Here is a 21,828-nt window from a genome sequence, read left to right on the forward strand (position 1 = left end):
GCCGATAGTGATCCAAGTTTAGAGTTTAATACTACTAATTTATTCTTGGTTGAGTGAACTATTCTGGGTTATTTTTAAAAAATCTTTTTTTTTTTTTAAATTATTAAAATATTTTAAATAATCAACTCTTAAAATAAATACATTTAAAAATACTTATTTTTTATTTTTACAAAAAAAATTATTTTTAAAAAAAAAATTAAACCATTTGAAAAGTTGAAACAACCGATAGCGACACTACGAAAGTCGCTATAACAAGTAACGACTTTTACACAACTAAATTCAAGTCATTTCAAAAAAAAAATACATTTGACATTAGTTTCGCTATGACCCATAACAGTCTCATATATAAATAATTTCAAAACAATTTCATTTATGTAATTAATTTTTAAAAAAATCCTACAATGGTCGATCAACCATATGTTAAACTATTGAGATTAAAAAAGATTGAAAAAGATAAGTATATGAGCTAAAAATCTATTTTAAATTATAAAAATTAAAAAATTATTTTAATTATTTTTCTTTCATATTGGTATCAACTTGTGAAGAAAAATAAAATGAAACATAGAAAGAAAATATATATAATTTATAATGTATAATTATTAAAATAAAGATAATATCCTTCAGTTTTTATACGACTATTATACTTTTAATTATTTTCTAAATTTTTCACCACTTTACCATTCAGTTACTTTCTAAAATCTAAATTACTCACACCACTTTACCATTCAATTACTTCCTAAAATCTAAACTACTCACATCAGGCACAATAGCCTCTGTTTCCTTAAATAATGTTAATTATCCTAATTGTACAGGAAAAGGGAGAAAGATTGACATAAAGTCCTTATGTGATGCCTCACATATGACACAGTAAATTGCAGAGTTAATGTTTGTGCAACTGTTAACAAAGCCGAATATAAAAGACGTAGTACCCTGAATGCCTGAACAAGAAATCATTTATTTCTAGAAATAGAAATACCAACCACACGAATCCAGTAGCAATTAGGATCTGTTACCAACTTTTACCTCCCCATCCACTCCCAGAAGGAGTTGCATTGTTCCCATGAGTAACACTCCATCCTAAGTTCTCATTTCCAGATCCAGCATTACCAGCATCAGAGGCTTCCCAACTTCCTTTTCCTCTGCTGTCTTCGTTCCAGTTCCTGAAAGATCAAATCTCACATTTTTCAATAAAAATAAAAAGACACGCTTCAATGAAAATTTAGAACTTGGATTAATTTGAAAACATATTCCAGTTGTTAGAGTTCAAAATCAATTTCAACAAGCTCACCTTTCTTGGTTTGAATTATTTCCACCCCAACGACCACGTCCTTGGCCATCACCTTGGCCTCCTCTCCTTCCTCTCCCTCTTCCTCTTCCTCGTCCTCTTCCTTGCTCCTGACCACTATCACCACCATAGCCACCATCTGCATGCCTCCCACTCTCAAAGCTATTTTCACCCCAAGTAACACGTCCTTGGCTTCCTCTACCTCCTCTTCCACTCCCTCTCCCCCTTTCCCTTCCCCTACCCTGTCTCCCGCCATTGCCTTCCCAACTATTACCTGCTGCAGCAAAGGAATTATCACTGGGGTCTCTGGAACCAAAGCCCCAATTTGAACTAGGAAAACTATTGCCATCCTTGTCATCACTAGAGCCAGATCGAGGGCCAAATCCACGGTCACGACCTCCACGGCCACGCCCACGTCCACGGCTGCGGCCACCACGACCATCCCCATGCTCATTGTCAGCTAAAAGCCATAGATTCAAATGGTCAGATCAAACGAAAAAAAAAACATATTTAGACTCTTCAAATGCTACTAGACACAAAATCACAATATATATATACAGAGAGAGTGAGGGAGAGTAAATCATCATTACATTATCAGAGTAAAGTTTTTTACACTGGCAACCAATCATATCTTTTATTGTTACTTATTTTATTATTATTTCATTAAATAAGCAATAGACATGTTATTATCAAAAGATATGATTAGTTGCTAATGTAAAAAGATTTTATTAACAGTGTATAGGTAATTAACTTTTATTTATATATATATATATATATGAGTGTGTATATTATGATGATAGGAAAAGATATAAAGAAAAACGAGGGGATAATATGAGGTGTTTAAAATGGAATGTACACAAATTATTGCTCAAATAAAAAAATACAAACTACAAAGAGTTAATATATCAGCATTGTATCTTCTAAGATATCAATGTTTACATGGAAACTCAAATTTTACTTTATTATAATTTCAAGATTGTTCATTACTTTCAACTACGAATTAATATTGTAGTGTCAATTGGTAACGATAATATTCATATTTGAAAATATTATGCGAATATAATGATATTACACTAACAGTATTACACAATCAATCAAAAATTACTAGTTTAATTTTTAAGATACTTATTATAAAAGTAACAAGTTATCATACATTACGATTAATTTGTAATTCAATGATAATAAAAAATTATTTTATGCATAATTTTTTTCTTATATAGGAGTACATTGTTCATACAGCAAATCTTTAAAACATTTTTCCTTTGCATCTCTTTCCATCGTATTGATCATCTTATCACATTTCCATCTCTATTTGCTGTACAAACATTTGTACACAAATGATATAAATACAATTACATTATTATGAGTCAGCGACTTGGAATTCGATCAAATAATCCATGACAAAAATATTATTTTCAGAGGAATAGACTGCGAGATACTAAAATTTTTGAATTGATCATGGAAATGAAAATTTTAAGGTGGTTTTAATATCAAATTAATTTTGAACTTCATTCCTGAAACAGATAAATTTGCTATTTACCCCAAATTTCAAAACTTGTTTGAACACATTTAATAAATTAAAAGCATCAAAATTCAAATGTTAGGTAACAAAAAATTCATAAATTGAAAGGTCCTTCTTATACCTATTGATTGCTTGTGCTGATCTACATTGTTGCTTCTCCATCCTCCAGACATTGACTCCTTAAATGATCCAACTTTTGTGCAGGATTTTGGTGGTGGAACAATATCATCGATATGATCTTGAAAATATGCTACCAGCTGCTCAATGCTTTTGAAAATTTGCTTCCTAAACTTGAATCCTTTTGGATAGATAGCAACAAACTCATGACGTGGATTTGTACTTCTAATGTAAGACAAGATGAAAGTGCCCGGATGCTCATATGAAATGCCAAAGCCATATGGCATCCTGCTTGGATACTCATTCTTCTCAAGTTTCAACAGATCATCAACCTCAGCTTTCGAGCCTTTCTTAAAATTTCGAAAATTAATCATAGCTTTCAGGTGAACTACCAATGGTTTGACATAATGTTCAATAACCTATTTTCATGGCAGAGGAAATCATTATATGAAGGAAAGGAGAAAATCTCAAAATCAAGAAACAAACATAGATAAACAAAATCAAAATTGAATTTCTTTTTAAGGTAATTATATCCATCAAACAATACAAAATTAACTCAGGAAAATATACTATCATACACTATCTTCTAACACTTGCCCACAGACATGTCTTGAATGTATAGGCTTTTATTTACTATGCATAAATTACATGAAATACCATATGCCTTGATCTTCATATAAGAATCCATGGTTCCATAGGATATAAACAACAAACAGTACTTTCAAGTGTGTAATAATTAATGAATTGATATGTTTAAACACAAACAATGAGGCAACAAAAAACATATGGAAGAATCATGAGGAAATGAAACTTTCTGAAATGTATCTGGAATCTGAATTAAGGATGCTGACCTGATCTATGTCCTCAAATATTTCCTCTCCTACTTTTAATGTCTTTCCAAGTCCAAGCAAATTTTTAATACTATTACTCTTTCCACTTTCCACAATGTCTTTGTGTACATAAACTTCATTAAAAATTTTAAGAGATAGGGTCAAATAACATAGGCCCCTTGAGCTTGGGTGAAAAATATATTCCCCAACATCTTGATCTGCAAGGAACTATTCAATAAAGAACAGATGAAATCAAATCTTCAGAATGTGATTGGAAACTTAGATTAAAAATCAACCAACAAATAAATTAACCTGTTTTGCTTGATCTGCAGATATATTTTGAAAATTGGGGTGAGAAATCTTCCGGGGTATGAAATGTTTATTTCCAAGCTCCATCTTGTCTGTTCCTTCCAGCTGACTCAGTGAATTGATGTTTCCTTCATGATAATAAGGATCCATGTCATGGAAACTTTGCTCACCATCATTCTTCAACTCACTCGCTTTACAAGTCAGATTGACCCGGCATCTGTTCTTATCAATTAGTTTGATCTTGCATGTAAGCACAGCCCCTTCACGCAATTTGTCTGTTAAAGAGATATTCTCAGTTTCATCGGAAAAGTCATCTTTAAAAAGTACTCCAGTCATTCCAGATTCAAGCACACAAAATGCCTGTTGAGACTGCACATGACGAACTGTTGCCTGAACTCTTTTTCCTTCAACTAGCATATCCACAGTCTCTCCAGTTATCATATAGAACTCCTCCTCTTGAGTCGGTTCTGCATAAGGCCTCCTCGGATCTTTAAATCCATTAAGTAATTCCATCTTTATGTCAAAAAGAGTCTCCCTTTTGTATTCACCTTTTTCTGTTTCCAATCTATTAGCATAATCATTTAGATCAAAACACTCGAGCAGGTTTGGATCATTTTGAATACATTCAATAGCATTTACTTGCGTATCATCAGCTTCTGCATTTTCCAGAACACGTTGCCTGTAAATCGCTCTTGCTAGTTCCTCAGCAAGATTATATGACTCTGGATGAATTCTTGTACAATCGAGAGTATTGCTGACATTGTCAAGAAAGTTCTCATCATTGCAATAAACCCGTAAAAAGCCAACAGCATTGCAGAAAACCTTCTCTGTGTTCAGCCCAAATTTAGCAAAATCCCTTCTGTTTCTCACTTCTGTGCCGCCAAGTAATTCTCTACGCAAAATACCCGCTTTCTTGGGTCCAAGACCAGATACAAACTGCAAAGGAGCCAACAGCCAATTATGTCTGATGGCTAAATTTATGTCTACACCTACTTGGTTTGTAACATCTGTCATGACCCATTCAATTATATCTAACTTCTCATCACTTGTTAGGAATTTCTGCAAGGGGTTCAACTTCCAAGACAGAACCTCTTTTTTCTCTCCGCATAGTGTTGCAACCATAGCCAGTGGGTTTAGAAGGAAACGTCCAAGAGCCACAGCTCTCTTAACAATGCCTACAAATTTCAACTTATGCTATACAATTATCAAAAGGAACCTTAAAAAAGTTGGGAAAGAAAAGGGAGGAGAGAGTACAGAAATGAATGCAAGAATCCTATGGATTACCATCTTGTCTGGGAAACTGGCTCACAGAAATTTCTGAAACTTCATAAAGACGAGGCAAGCCTTCCTCCCCTAATACAACTGCTGGTACTCCTATCATTCCTTGACTGGAATTTTGAAAATTGTGCTCCGACAACATGGAAATAATCTGATTGACAGTTGAAATAATTCATTGAATTCAAGGTGTCTACTAACAAAAGAAAGAAATCAAGCCATGTATTAACGAAACTAAGAAAGCAATTGCCATATGAAGATATCACTAGGATAACTAACAAACAGCATTATCATCAGTTATCAACAAAATAACTGGCTGCTGGAATGATATTAATGAAACTACGGTACAGAGGAAAATTGATAAACTCTAAGTTGTGATTGCAAAATGCAGAGACAACGATAAAATACAGGAACTACAATTCATGATGGCAATTAAAACTTAAGAATTCAAGGCACCAAGCTACACTTCATACTTATGTAATCCATATTGCAAAAAATCCTTTTAAAAATAATAAATATTAACTTGATGGAAATTGAATGATATTTTTGTACTTTTCATATCACAAAGCAAATTTTATGGGAAAAAGTGTTTCTGACATGGTGCCGCAGGGCTCTGTTCTAAATATTTCATTTAATACTATGGGTTTGTTTCGATAAATAAACTTCTTCAAAAGCACTTCTAGAAGAGAAAAAATAGGAAGGAAAATTGAAATAATCTTCTCTATAAGCTAAATTAACTTATACATAAGCTAATTTGTAGAAACTTACTTCAATTTGTTTCTCCAAAATCTTATTTTTAACTCATACGTAAGTTAATTTTAGCTTATGGAGAAACTTCAATTATTTTCCTCTCTTAGAAGTGTTAATGAGGAAATCATTTACTGTTACTATTTCATGTTATATATTATGTATTTTAGGAATAGCAATCAATTTATTTATTGCATATAATTAGACTTCCTATAAATTAGGAATTAAATTTATTCTATCATAAATAATTGAAAATATCTTTGTACTATTTATTTGGAAGAAGGGAATTAGAAAGGCATCAAAGGCCAACTTTTCTGACATGGTATCACGAGTCAGGTTTTCTAGACTGTGATTGTCTCTCAGTCCATTTAGGGCTCGTACTTCGGTTCGTGCTTCTGGTTCTGCTTTGTGCTTTGATCCGTGCTTTTGTTTTATGCTTCTGGTTTTGGGTTCAGTTTTTTTTTTCCATTCTTGTTTGTGTCTTCATGGCTATGGAGAATCTTTGTAACCGTCTCAACAGCAAAAATTATGCTGCCTGGGAGTTTCAGTTCAAGATGTTCGTGAAAGGGAAAGGGGTGTGGGGTGTTAAGATATTCTATAATATATCTAAACTATATTGACGGGTCCTCTACTGCCCCCACAGAGAACGATACATTGACGGCTTAGGAGACCAAGGATGCACAAATTATTTCTTGGATTCTTGGTTCCATTGAGCCTCAAATGGTTAATAATCTGGGATTACTTGAAGCAAAGTTACAATCAAGATAATGCCGCAAAACACTTTCAGCTAGAGCTTGACATTGCGAGTTATAAACAGGGTAATCTGTCCATTCAGGACTATTACTCTGGTTTTTCTTAATTTATGGGCAGAGCATTCAACCATCTTACATTCTAAGGTTCCTACAGAGTCACTGTCTGCCATTCACGCCGTTTACGAGGTTAGTAAACGTGACCAATTTCTCATAAAACTTCAACCACAATATGAAGTTGCTCATACTGCATTGTTGAACCGCCATCTGGTTCCTTCTCTAGAAGTTTGCGTTAGTGAATTACTTAAGGAGGAACAACGCTTACTTACCCAAGGCTCCATGTCTAATATTTCTAATGTTACGATCGCCTATTCTACTCAAGGTAAAGGCAAAGGTCATGACATGCGCCAGATCCAGTGTTTCTCCTATAAACAGTTAAGCCATATTGCTCCCAATTGTACTAAAAAATGTTGCAACTACTGCAAACAACATGGTCATATTATCAATGCCCCACAAGACTAGCATAACATCCCTTGAAAGCCTTTATTGCCACTGCTGGTTCAGCATGTCACTCTTCTATTCCTATAACCGCCAAAAATAGTGTTTTGACTACGGATATGGTGCAACAAGTGGTACTATCCGCTCTTTCTGCCATGGGCATCACGGGTAAGTCTACCGCCGCTTCTTCCCCTTGGTTTGTTGATTCTGAGGCCTCTAATCATATGATTGGATCTCCTAAACATTTGCACAATGTTCACTCTTACAATAGCATCAAAAAAATTCAGATTGTGGATGGTAATACTCTTTCTATAGCTACTATTGGAGACCTTAATTCTTTCTTTCAAAAAGTACTTGTGTCTCCTGGTTTAGCGTCCAATTTAATTTCAATTGATCAATTGGTGGATACTAATTGTAGTGTTCATTTTTCTCGGGCTGGTTGCTTGGTGCAGGATTAGGTATCGAAGAAAGTGATCGCAAAGGGGCCTAAGGTGGGGAGATTGTTTCCGCTCCAGTTTACTTCTAGTTTTTCATCCTTTGTTTGTAATAATGTTCCCAACACATTTGTGACTTAGCATAAAAAATTGGGACACCCAAACTCTGTTGTTTTGTCCCATTTAATAAAATTTGATTCGATAGAAAATAAAAATATTATTTCTTCTTCATCCCTTCCTTGTTCTGTGTGTAAACTTGCTAAAAGCAAAACTCTACCTTTTCCCTCTTATGCTCATCGTACTGATAAATGCTTTGATATTATTCATAGTGATGTTTGGGATGTGTCTCCTGTTTTATCTCATGCTCAATACAAATATTTTGCTACATTTATTGATGACTATAGTCGATATATTTGGGTTTACTTTCTTAGATCCAAAGTTCAGGTTTTCACCATGTTTAAGAATTTTTTAGCTTATGTTGAGACCCAATTTCACACCAAGATTAAGACCTTGCGCAGTGACTCTGGCAAGGAGTATCTTTCTCATCAATTTCAGGAGTACCTTTAACAAAATAGGATTATCTCTCAACGCTCTTGTCCCTATAAACCTTAACAAAATGGTATTGCAGAACGGAATAATCGCCATTTGCTTGATGTCACTTGGTCCCTACTTCTTGACGGCTCTGTTCCACCTAAATTTTGGGTTGAAGCCTTATCCACTGCTGTTTTTTTGGTCAATCGTCTTCCATCTTAGGTTCTTGGGTTTAATGTTCATCCTGATTACCATAATCTCCATCCTTTTGGTTGTGTATGTTTTGTCCACTTACCACCTCTTGATCGTCATAAACTTGGGGCTCAATCTGTCCAATGTTCTTTTCTTGGTTATAGTCCTACTCATAAAGGATTTGTGTGTTATGATGTCATTGCTTCTCGCTTTCGCATATCTCGGAATGTGGTTTTCTTTGATCATCAATATTTTTTTCAGTCTCCTTTTACTTCTAATGGCTTTGTTACCCTTCCCAATTTTTCTAATGGTTCTCGTCCTATAGAATGCTTCAAACCAGGCTATGTTTATATTCAACGACAGCCTACTTCGCCCCTTCGTGATGCTGATTTGCCACCTGAACCTGCTTTGTTAGCACAACGTAGATCACGACGCATTATTCGTCCCCCAGATAGGTATGGATTTGGGCCTATTTCTCTTACTCCTACTCTATCTGGCATATCTATTCCTACATGTTATTCACAGGCAGTTAAGGATGCCCGTTGGGTGAAAGCAATGCAAGAGGAGCTTCAACCCTTATAAGAGAATTTCACATGGGACATTATTCCTTGCCCACCCGGTGTTAAGCCTATCAGATGCAAATGGGTGTATTCTGTAAAGTTGAATTCTGATGACTCTCTTAACCGTTATAAGACTCGATTGGTTGCTTTGGGTAACAAACAACAATATGGGGTGGATTATGACAATACATTTGCCCTAGTAGCAAAAATGACTTCTATCCACACAATTCTATCTCTTGCTAGCTCTCAAAGATGGCCACTTCATCAAATGGATGTGAAGAATGTCTTCCTTCATGGTGACCTCATAGAGGATATTTACATGACTCCACCTTAGGGCTTGTTTTTTCCTTCAACTAACATGTGCAAGTTAAAACACTCTTTATACGGCCTATGACAAGCTCCTAGGGCATGGTTTGAGAAGTTTCGATCCACTCTTCTTGGATTCTCCTTTGTTCAAAGTCAATATGATTCTTCTTCATTCATTCACTATACGACAGCTGGTATTGTTCTTCTTCTCATTTATGTTGATGATATGGTAATTACGGGTTCTGATCATACATCCATCCAGCATCTTAAAGAGCAGCTCAAGGCTTCTTTTCATATAAAAGACCTCGATCCTCTTCGTTATTTCTTAGGTCGCGAGGTTTCTATGGACGCTAAAGGTATCTTTCTCCATCAACATAAGTATGTTGAAGACTTGATTTGTCTCACGGGTCTACACTCTGCTACACCGATGGATACTCCTCTTGAGATTAATGTCAAATATCACCGTGCTGGGGGTGATCTTCTATCGAATGCTTTACTATATCGATAGTTGGTTGGTAGTCTTAATTATTTGACTATCACCTGCCCTGACATTGCTTTTGCAATTCAATAGGTGAGTCAATTTATGCACACTCCACGTCATTATCATTTAGCTGTTGTTCGTCGAATTATTCGTTATCTAAAAGGTACTTCTAAGTGTGGTCTTTTCTTTCCTAACGACTCCCCAACTACCTTGGTGGGATATAGTGATGTTGATTGGGCTGGTTGTTCTGATACTCAAAGATCAGTCACTGGTTATTGTATGTTCCTTAGGCCTGCATTGATTTCTTGGAAAAGTAAAAAGTAGTCTCGTGTCTCTAAGTCCTCCACTGAATCTGAGTATCAGGCTATGTCAACAGCTTGTTCTGAGATTATTTGGCTTCGTGGTCTTTTGGCTGAGCTTGGATTCCATCAGACAGATGCAACACCTGTCCATTCTAACAACACTAGTGTCATTCAAATTGTTGCCAATTCAGTCTTTCATGAGCGCATCAAGCATATTGAAGTGGATTGTCATTCTATTTGAGAAGCTTTGGACAATCATCTTATCTCCATTCATCATGTCACCTCACAACTTCAACTTGCAAACATATTTACCAAGGCGGTTCCTTGTCCACAACATCAGTTTCTAGTTCACAAATTGATGCTTCTTGATCAACCACATCAATTTGAGGGGGATGTTAATGAGGAAATCAATTACTGTTACTATTTCCTGTTATATATTATGTATTTTAGGAATAGCAATCAATTTATTTATTGCATATAATTAGACTTCCTACAAATTAGGAATTAGATTTATTCTATCATAAATAATTGAAAATATCTTTGTATTATTTATTTGGAAGAAGGGAATTAGAAAGGCATCAAAGGCCAACTTTTTTGACAAGAAGTGCTTTTGAAGAATTTTACCCAAACATGCACTATGTATATAACCTGGTTTTAGCCCATGTTTTTTTTGCCGACCAAAGGCAAAAGAAAATCCAAAATAGCATCATACAGCATTTGCACCTGCTGTGCAACTAAACCTTCTTAGAAAATGTAAAGCAGCAAAGCTGTGCTTTGATGTCTCATTTGTGACCAACATAAAGTTTTCTCTAATCGAGATGCATTCACATCACTCAAGGATGCAATAACAGTTTGTTTTTTTCCTGTATAATGCACGTGACCAATCTTGAAGAGGGGACAGGTTAAAAATCACATATAATTGAATAACTAGGCCCATCGAGAAAGCCAAGTGTGCTTAAGGATTTAGCTTACCTCGTTAATGTCCTCTCTCAACCTTAAACAGGACACATTATCTGCTCCTAGCACAATAACGTTTGGCTGATAAGTTGTTAGAAACTTGAGGACACGATGTTGATCATTTTTCCTGCTCTGCTGGTCAATGATATTCTGAGATCTTAGTGCAAGTGACCGAGCATGCATCACATCAACCAATCCACCTCCAGAGTCCAACATGACAAATGTGGTACCTGGCTTTCCATTTCCCCAACAACATGCCATGACTCCCTTCCGTTGAGCAGTGCCACTTTCATTGTTCAAATATGGTGCCACAGTGACCCTGTTCCACAATTGCATTGCATAATTCATTAATACCCAGTTTTTAGCCTTAGCATTTAACATTGCCCGTGCTTCCTTTTCCATAGATGGCAAAAGGAATTTTGAAATGGCATCCTGCAGGATTAATTTGCGCTGTTCATTCCAAAGCCTAGTAGATATTCCTTCACTTTCTTTGAGATAGGCATCATTACAGGTCATTGTCAATTCATTTATGGTACGATCAGGCAACTGTATTTTAACTTGAAGAAGCTTCTCTTCTTCAGCCTTCTGAATGAATAGCCACTGGGAATCCTCAAACTTTGAGAGAGGTTTGTCCCGCAGCCACTTAACACCAGAAAATTCATGAAAGGAATCTATTGTTATATTTCCTTCCAATGTTGGGCTAGTTGAGACTAAAACCTTATCCATAAATATGGTACGGACAAATTTCCTGAAAGGAATCTCACTGCTTAACATCACTGCAGCCTGAAAAAAGAAAATTAAAGATTAGTAAGCTAAGATTACTCAGAGTTTGGAGTTATGAAAGACTACTTAATGAATTCAACAGGATACCATGTGCCTAGCCCCTCTAAGTACAGCCTCTGAAGTTTGAAAGGTTTCACACTTATATATTGAAGCTATCTCCTCTGGAGATTCCTGCGGATCTTCTTCGTTGTCTGATCCCTAGAGTCCAATAATATCTCCAGTCAATTGTTACCCAAGAAAATAATGGAATTACAAAGATATCTGGGCACGTGTAAATAAAAGCCAAAACTTACCACATTCTCAAGGGAAACTAAAGAACTAAATTTCTCAGGACTGCCAAATTTTCTTGCAAGTGACCATAGCCCTGCCTTATTGCAATTGGAATAGTATGATTTTGCCAGAGGCCTTTTATAACCAGTATCAAGAAACTCCTCAGCTTGTGGAAAATGCAAATTAAAAATCCTATCAATATCATCAATCTCTCCATCTGTTTCAGCCTTCTTGAGCATATTAGTGGTTGAATCAAAAATCTGTTTATAAAAACTGGATTCTTCAACAAGGAAAGACATTTGATTTTGTTCCTCAAAATGTTGTTTATAGTATCTCATGAGCATGCTCTTCCGCTTCTGAAGAAGAAGCCACTTTGTATCCAATTCTTTGATTATCCAGATCATCTACACCAAGAATGAAGGTATTTATTTCATTGTGTTATGCATTAATTTCTTTCAATAACTAACTTTTCTATTTTAACTATCTGCCTACCTTTCTTCCTATTCAACGCAATAATCTATAACTGAGACATGCAACCTCTTGTTTGTTTAATACATATTATTCAACAATAAAAAATAGTAAATTTTAAACTACCTTGTGCCATTTCAACTTGGATTTTCTCTCAATATCAGTCAATAATATGTTTTCTGACTCATCCGGTTTTGGATCTTCTAGAAGACTTGGGCATTGTTCCTTCCGGTACATTGCAATAAATGGAATCTGAAATGTAAAGAAAATACATTAAAAGAACGAAAAAGGAATTTTAAACATTGTATAACCCTAAAAAGAATTTAAATCATCTAATCCTTACATCATATTTCCCTGTATGATGCAATTCCAAGAAATTAATAACATCTTCCCTTTTTGCTGTACTAACTAGTCTACAAGAGTTAGCCTCGCTGAACAAAGGATTTATGTTGGATGCTAGTTGACTTAGTATCCAAGAACTTTCTTCTTCTATACTCAGTCTGTCAATTGAAGATTCTACAATACCCTGAATTATCTGTAAAATTTTGTGACAGATTATAAGTTAAATTAAAACATTTTGATTGAAAATTGACACATTAGTATTCAACAAACATTTTGAATCATCACCTGCATCCTCTCAGGTATGTCTGTATCATTTACAGAGTTATCCTCTCCGGCTAGGTACATGTTAGTAGGGATGAATGATTCATACTTGTTAGGATCATCGGACTTGGTAGCTTGAGCTTGAACTTCCCTAAACTGAACGGCCTTCCCAAACCTATGTTTCGTTTCTTTTGAAAGTGAAGATGAATGTTTCGTGCCTTTAAACTGCTTTTGTCTATAGGTAAAAATCACGACAAAATAATATATCAAAGAGGTAATGACTTATTTGAGCCACTAAAAGAACTACCAGTATATAATTCACAAGCATGTAAATCGCAAAATACCTGAGAGAATATCCCTTCCCATAGATGACATCCTCTTCATCCACAATAAAATCTGCCATATCATCCTCTGCATCATCGTTAGACTCATCTTCAGCATTATCCTCAAAGAGTGATCCTGGAAATCAAAGGAATTTTTAATCAATTTACAAATAATTGCAAACCAAGAAATCAGGCTTAATTGTTCTAAGCTAGCAGATGATTATCTAATCAAACTGCAAGTTATCAAAGGATATTTTAATAACAAAATGAATATAATAAAACTACAAGCAGATACATATCACCTCCGTCGTCATCAGAAGAGTATTCCATCTGTTCAGAGTCAATGCCAGCCATTCTAAACCTCTTGAATTTTCCAACACTCTAGAAAAGTAGAATGAAGATGGAAAAGAAACATGATAATTGACAAAAACCAGTCTCTCTGGTGCTGAGAAATACATATTCAGAAGGACTATTTATAAAGTGGCAGAAGCTAACCGTTGTTTCTTGATTGATGCTCTTGTTATCGCGAATTAACTCAAGATCCTCATCGTCAAGAATAATGATTTTTGACGATTTCCTGAAAATGAATGGCAAAAGGAGACTGTTGAGTGTTGACTAAACAATATCATATATGAAATTGCATAATAGGGTAATAGGAGTGTATAATAACCTCCTCTTTTTCTTCTTTTGCGTTTGTTTTGGATTTTGACCTTCTTCCGCTTCAACATCTTCATCTTCATCCACATCAATTATAAACCCATCAGTTTCAAAAACATTCAAACCTGCCTCTGCTTCTCCAAGTGAGGTCAATAAATAAAAAAATCACAAGTTGCTCATTCAAAGAACACCACCATCAATACTACAAGTGTTCATGTAACAGATTCAGCATGCGATGGTACGCAATGAATAAAGCTCAAAAGCGAACGACATTGATAGCGATCGACTTCTACAAAACCTAAAAATGCGAAATTACAAATATTGAATTTCGCGCGAAATAGAGCAACAAAACAAAAGGACGTGTGTAGTTTATAACTTTTAAATGTCTATCATACTAATTATAATCAACTTTTTTTTTAAATTAAAAGTAATGATTATTAGTTAATTAAATTTTTTTAATATTATTTGTTTATTGTTTTTTAACAGATCTTCCATTTATTATTCATTTTATTTTTTTATACATTTACTTATAATTAATATTAAATATAAAAAATATTTAAAGCAAATGATGTATTTAAATTTATAGTAGAATTAATTAAAAATAATTACATTAATTACCATTTTTTTTATCTTGATTTTGTCTTGTATTGTTTATAATTAAGATCGAAGGGAAGTAGTATAAATTAATACACTACTATCGTTTCTACATATAAGATTCAATTACCTAATTTATTAAAAAGTAATTAATTTAGTTGATAACAATAAATTTGTCTTATTTATATATATCATTTTAAAACTACTCTTATACTACTTCTCTTTTCTAATTAATACTCATATTTTTTTAATCAACTAAAGTGCATGTCTTATATTATTTTTTTTTAATTAATATTCATCTTTCTCCTAACCAATTACAATGGATATTGTTCTTTAAAAAGTTTTACAATTAATGTATTTTATCAAATTAAGACTTTGATTAGGAACATTTTAGTATAAAAATAATTAATATATCAGATAATATAAATGAGGTCTTATATTAAGAAACAAACAATTATAGGTCTTATAAACAAGAGCATATGTAATATTATACTATCATTGTTCCTATAAGACTCAATTATCCAATTCATCAAGATTAAAAATGTAATTAATTTAGTTGTTTGCAATAAACTTATTTTATTATATATTTTAAAAAACAATTACCCATGTACTATTTTTCTTGATTTCTTAATTAATACTCATATATTTTTTAACCAATTAGAGTGTATCTGTTTAAAAATATTATTCATTAATGCATATTATCAAATTAAAAGAACACACTTTAATTATATGTTATATAAAGGAACAAACAATTGTTTTAAATAAAGTATTAAACAAGAACATAGATGTTCTTATATATATATATATGACTCAATTACCTAATTCATCAAGATTAAGAAAAAGAATTAATTTAGTCGATGAAAATAAATTTGTTTTATTTATATATTTTAAAAAAAAACTATCCTTGTACCACTTTTCTTTCTTAATTAATACTCCTATATCTTTTAATCAATTAAAGTGTATGTTCTTTAAAAAAAATATCATTAATGCATATTACCAAATTATGCTAACAAATATTAATTTGGAGTATTTTAGTCTAAAAATAATTAATTATAAAACAATATGAATTGGATCTTATATAAAAGAAAATTATTATTCTAAGTTGAGTCTTATAAACACAAATGGAGGTAGTATAAATAAATAAACATATTATAAGAAGGTTCAAACAGTATCGATGTAACTTTTACTAACTATTACACCGCTCAATAACTTTTATTTAAATGTGAATTTTTCAAAACTTATCGTTAGATTAAAAATTTTTTACTCTTAGATCATATATTAATCCAAGATAATTTGATATTTCATTCATATAAAATAAAATTGACATAATATATATTATAAAATATATTAAAATATGAACATTTTAATTACTTTCGAATTATTGTTCAATTTTAACAAAATTTAATATAAACACATAAGTTAATATGAAGTTATAATTCAACGGTTACATTTATATTTAATATAAAATTATTAAATAATGTAATAATTAATAAAAATTATATATACCGGCATTGTTTGAAATATTCTCTTTTATATAATATTCTCTTTTATTTATATATATATGTGTGTGTGTTAAAACACACACGCGCACGGACAAACAGGAAAGACAATGCTTAATTTTGCCAGAAAATAGACTAACGATACTCTAGGATTAAATTAAAGTTAATAAACAATTGCAAAACTAGGGATAATAATATTTTTGGAGAATATTATGAGTGTAATTTGTGTATTATAAGTGTAAATTTCTTTCGGTAAAAAAGTGTAATTTTTTTAATATAATTTGAATTTGAATTAAATCTATATTATATCTTACCAACTCTCAATTCTGTGTAAAAATTAAATATAAAAAATAGTAAAGAAAAATAAAATTGTTATTATGTTTGTAACTATGTTTTCTAATTTTACCCTTCAACCAACAATTAAAACGTATTATTGTTAAGAGATAAAAGCGTCAGAAGAAAATGTATACATGAACGGAAGATATCGGCTTTATAATAGCGGTGAAAGAGGCAAATAAAAGAAAAAATAATTTTACATTTAATTTCGATGGAGAGAGCTACATACAGAATGTGAGATGCTTCAAGAATGATTTTATGGTGAAATAAAAAAAAGGAGACAAAATAGTTAAAAGTTAGTTTATTAAAAGGTAAAATAATTTAAAATAGAGTACACCAAAAATAAAAAAGGCAACCTTTATTGTCTTTATTGTATGTATAGATGTATAAATATTATAATGAATTAAATTATACTTTTTTTATATTTTATCTTATTTTTAAAATTTATTTTAACTTTTGATATGTTAAAATGTTTATTTAAGTTATTTATCTTTTATATTTAGACCAATTTAATTATTTTAAAATAATGATCAATTTTAATATTTGAATCTAATAATATAAATTTTAAATCTTGAATTACTCGATTAAAAATTCAAAGTCATGCTCCAGTATCCAAAACAATCATTCTTTTACAAGAATAAAATTGATCCAAATTTAATAAATAAAAAGCCAATATAGATATTTTAAAACATAAAAAAATTCTCTGAAAAAATTTTAAAAACCAAAGTACATCTTAAAAATAAAATAAAGTTTCAAAATGTAATTTAGTTATTATAATATTAAAAATTATAACATTTCCTTTATGCAAGGAGATAACTATACTTAAAGTTCTATTAACCAGAAAAGCAATTTTTTTTCGACAATTAATATTTAAAAATTTTAACTTAACAACATCCTAAAACTATTTCCTTCATATTTTTAATATAATCACATCCATAGATTTTAACTCTTATATTAAAAAAAATAAAATTATATATATTTACCAATTATGACTTAATATTACCGACAATAATATTAAAAAAAAATGTGACATCTTATGCAAAAACCAGAAGAACTCACCGCGTTAGTGTGTTACTACCACTATGTAACTCTAACCGTTAGAGGGAAGAAAACAACAAAGAGAACAATAAAATGAATAAGCTGATTGAGTTTGAGTTTACCGTCTTCATCGATACCTTCGAAGTTTACAGATTCTTTACTTTTTCCTTTCTTTCGTATTTTCTCTGAAAAACAGAAACCAGAAACAGCATTCAGAACCAACAAAACATGAAAATGAAAAAAAAAATTAAATAAAAGAAATACAATAGTAACGATCTGAATGAAAATGAAATGAGTGTGAGGAGATGGAGCATGCAATAATGTCATAATAATTGTTTCACCTTGTTCTTCATGCGGCGCTTCCCTCGTTCCTCTTAGCATCGATGCAGAAACGAGAAACCCTAAACTAAGGTGTGGTGATTGGTGATAGACTGATAGGTTTGGGAAGCAATGCAGTGCAAGGTGCAAGAAGCGTGAGCTAAAAGTAGTGCTCAGTGAGAGTGTGAGACACTGAGAGTGTCACGCTCGCGACTCTGGTTTCATTTAACGAACGAATGAGGTTCCGAGTTTTTGATGCACAAGCGCGTGCCCCTGACGATTCCATTCATCTACGAGATGACACGCTGTTTTGGATATGGCGCTGTGATTTTGCCACGTCACGTAAGTGGATTACGTGGCATGATCTTGAGTGGAGATAGGATTGGATTGCCAAACGTCGCCAAGGATATACGAGTCATTAGCTTCAACGAGTTTGGGGTTAAATGTCATTTTACATAAGAAACATGCATGGAATGAGGAGGCTACAGAGAGATAATAATGTTGCCAAGTGTGCATTTCTTTTTTTTTTTTATTTTTAAATTAAATTTTAATTAATGTAGCAATTTCTCCGTAATATTAATTAATAATATTTATTTTTTTTATAGAAATTTTTGTCGGAAGAAATGAATTCAATTTTGTAAATTTTATTATTATTTTGTCATAGTTGAAGAAGTTTCATTTCACTAATATTTTGTTTTTTACTTAAAAATAGAGACTTTTAATCCTTTAATTAATAAAATTCATTAATAAATAATATGAATCATTTATTAAAATAGATAAAATAAGAATATTTTATATGTTATTTTTAAAATTTTATTCTTACATGTTACATATCTAAATAATATATTATTTAAGTGATAAAAAAAATTATTAAAAAATGTCAAAATTTAATGATAAATTAATATCGAATTGAAGAGAAGGCCCAAATTATGTATTTTTAAAAATAAGGGAACTAAATATCTCTATTTTCTGGGACAAAAATTACATATTAACTAAAATAAAAGACAAATTATAACTTACTCTAATATATATTTCATTTAATATAAACTAAGATAAAATTTTAATTTTAGTTACAAAAGACTATCTACCGTATTGCTTTTAATTTTTTTTTTTTATTTATTCATCAGTTCCTATAAATTAAATTTGAACCTCTATCTTATGCAAAAGTATTTTAAGAATTTTTCTTTGACGAAATTCTTTTTAGGGATTTTTAACTTATTTAATTTGATTTTTATTTATCATAATTAGTTTCAATTAAATCAAACCCTATGTATTAAACACGAACTCCTTATCTTGCTTGAAAGTATTTTTAGAGGTTTCAATTTGACAAATAAGTTTTTAAGAATTTTTTAACTTTTTATTTAATTCAATTTTTATTTATTATAATTATTTTAAATTAAATTTTAATATTTTAAAATAAATTATTAATAAATAAAAATAATATTATGTTATAATATAAATTATCTATTATAAATATAAAATTTATATTTAATAATATATAATTTATATATTTAAAAATATTTAATTATACAAATTTTAAATATAATTTATATATTCGTATAAAATTACTGCTAACTTAGTAGCAGAGTAGTAATATGCGCAACTAATTGTGTACACATTTGATGATGTTTTGCATTTCTTATTTGAAAAAGTCAAGGAGAGAGTAAATTATATTAATGCATATGCTTTTCCTATTTTATTGCTTGAAAGACAATAAACAAATGTCTTATAGAAATTCTTTAATAAATTTTATTAAACACACTTTTATTAATAATTAAATATTTTTAAAAATTATTTTATTTTTATTTAATGAGTATAATTCATAATTTTGTAGTTTTTTTTTATAAACAAGTATTTTAGTTTATGTATTGTAAGAATCAAATATTTATTATATAAAACTAAAATTTATAATAAATTATATGTATTTATAAATATATAAGTTATATTTAAAATTTGTATAAATAAATATTTTTAAACATATAAATTATATTTTAAATTTATGATAAATAATTTATATTGGAACGAGATTATATTTAATTATTGATATTTTATTTTAAAAATATTAAAATTTTAATTATAAATAATAAATATGATAAATAAAATTATAGTAGATAAGAAGTTAAGATACTCCCTACAAAACTTCTCATCCAAAAAGAACACTTAAGAATGTTCTAAATAATCAATCGTGTTCAATATATATGTTTACTTTTTTTCTATATATATAAGAAACAAATACCTGAATTATGATCAATAAAATAATTTTAATTATTAATTTTAATTAATAATATCATATATTTAAATTTTATTCTCAAAATTCCTATAGAATAAAATGATTTAAGTTAAAATTATATACCAACATTAGTTGACACAAGTCTAGTTGATATCCTTTAACAAGTTGGCAAATGTTCAAATCCTCTTATCTTAACTATGAATTCATAGTCTATGTAGGGAGGTGTTTTTAATTTATTTTAATCTTTTATCTTATAAATTGTTTATTTTAGTTATTTATCTCTTAAATTGGGATCTATTTGATCCTTTTGAATTAATGATTATTTTTAATTTTGAGAGAAAATTTTGAATATTTTGTTGTCTGAATCAAAATGTAAAATTTATCTCATTAGATTCATTTATATAAAAACTATTGAAAACAGTTGAAATTCAAACTAGAAAGAACTATAAACATGATGAAAGTTGCATATAAATAAGTTCAAAAAATAACAAAAATTACTCTAAAAATTCAATTTTATATTATTTTTAATTGTTTTTGAGATATATTTTTCACATGACTTTTATTTGTTTATAATTACCTTAGATTCAAACTTTAATTAAATTTCATTGTTTTCATACAGGTGTATCTAATGAGATAAGTTTTAAGTTTTTTGAATCTTTTAACAAAAGATTCAACATTATATCTCAAAATAAATAAATAAAAATTATTGTTTCAAAAGGACCAAATAAGTTATAATTTAAGATATAGGATTAAAATGAACATCTAAAAGATAAAAGGGTTAAAATGAATTAAAAATACAAAATAAATGACTAAAAATATAATTTAACCAATAATTATTTATGTAGGACTAGAAATCTTTCAAAATTAGGTAGATTCTTTTTGTTCAAACTATCAACACTTTATTTTTAAATTGAGAGTATGAGAAACATTAAAGTCACATTTGCATAAATATAAACTAGTAAGAATTTGGAGACGAAGTTGAGATTAAGAAGTGAAATGATTAATTTAGACTCTATACCCTAAAAAGATTAAGTTTGGAGAAGAACATATAAAAAGAAAGAGATTGCAAACAATTGTAAATAATTTGAATTGAAATGGTAGTTGAAAACAATATAGTATCATGTTGATTTGTGAATCTCACTAAAACTTGAGATATAAAAGTGTTTATATGTTTCAATATTTATTACAAGGTACGAACTAGTATTTAAAGTATAAATCTTAACTAACTATAACTGCTAATAACTATCAACAATTCTTGACCAATAATAATTTTTATTTTAAATCTCTACTGTTGATAATTTTTGTCTCCAGTATTCATCACTAATGACTTCTATGACTTAAATTCTTCAAGTCTTCAAATTTTTCATCAGCTTGTCATAATGAGATTGATTGAAAAATAATATTTTGACACTTTAACAAAATAATAAAATAGAATATTATTTTTTGTATCGAGTCAAAATGTTTTTCAAAAATCATTTTTCAATGTAATTAAAAAATTATGATGTTAATTGGAGAAGAATGTCCTTTTTTTTATAAGCTCATAAATTTTTATAAAAATTATTTTACTTATAATTAAGAATAATTTATATTAATATTATAATTAAAAAATTATAT

At 30.4% G+C, this 21,828-nt stretch overlaps 1 protein-coding gene across 4 annotated transcripts; it reads right to left on the reverse strand.

Annotated features, from left to right (window-relative positions):
* Nucleotides 1-776: 776 nt before the first annotated feature.
* On the reverse strand, nt 777-18,196 carry LOC109792178 (transcription elongation factor SPT6-like). 4 transcript variants are annotated; one of them, XM_020351558.3, is made up of 18 exons: nt 18,008-18,196; nt 17,804-17,851; nt 14,213-14,276; nt 14,038-14,119; nt 13,845-13,923; nt 13,564-13,678; nt 13,244-13,454; nt 12,960-13,151; nt 12,743-12,868; nt 12,172-12,552; nt 11,966-12,076; nt 11,111-11,878; nt 5,348-5,492; nt 4,067-5,238; nt 3,776-3,982; nt 2,929-3,343; nt 1,289-1,745; nt 777-1,160 (listed from the first exon to the last, which is right to left on the reverse strand). In XM_020351558.3, the coding sequence occupies exons 1-18, from the start codon at nt 18,045-18,047 to the stop codon at nt 1,010-1,012; spliced, it is 4,764 nt and encodes a 1,587-aa protein (XP_020207147.1). In that variant the 5' UTR covers nt 18,048-18,196; the 3' UTR covers nt 777-1,009. The 4 variants fall into 4 exon arrangements, with proteins under 4 accessions (XP_020207147.1, XP_020207145.1, XP_020207146.1 ...); XM_020351556.3 differs by having other exon boundaries at nt 14,213-14,330; XM_020351557.3 differs by having other exon boundaries at nt 17,789-17,851.
* Between the last annotated feature and the right edge of the window lie 3,632 nt (nt 18,197-21,828).

Source organism: Cajanus cajan, chromosome 10 (genome assembly GCF_000230855.2).
Source record: "Cajanus cajan strain Asha chromosome 10, NIPB_CcT2T_4, whole genome shotgun sequence".
Taxonomy (NCBI): Eukaryota; Viridiplantae; Streptophyta; class Magnoliopsida; order Fabales; family Fabaceae; genus Cajanus; species Cajanus cajan.

Excerpts from the sequence above, each read along its gene's own strand:
- LOC109792178 (XM_020351555.3), bottom strand. The coding sequence starts at position 18,047 with ATGCTAAGAGGAACGAGGGAAGCGCCGCATGAAGAACAAG. Across the intron at positions 12,077-12,171 it reads TAGTTTCCCTTGAGAATGTG|GGATCAGACAACGAAGAAGA; the intron begins GTAAGTTTTGGC and ends ATTGGACTCTAG. Across the intron at positions 5,493-11,110 it reads TGAGAGAGGACATTAACGAG|ATTATTTCCATGTTGTCGGA; the intron begins GTAAGCTAAATC and ends ACTGTCAATCAG.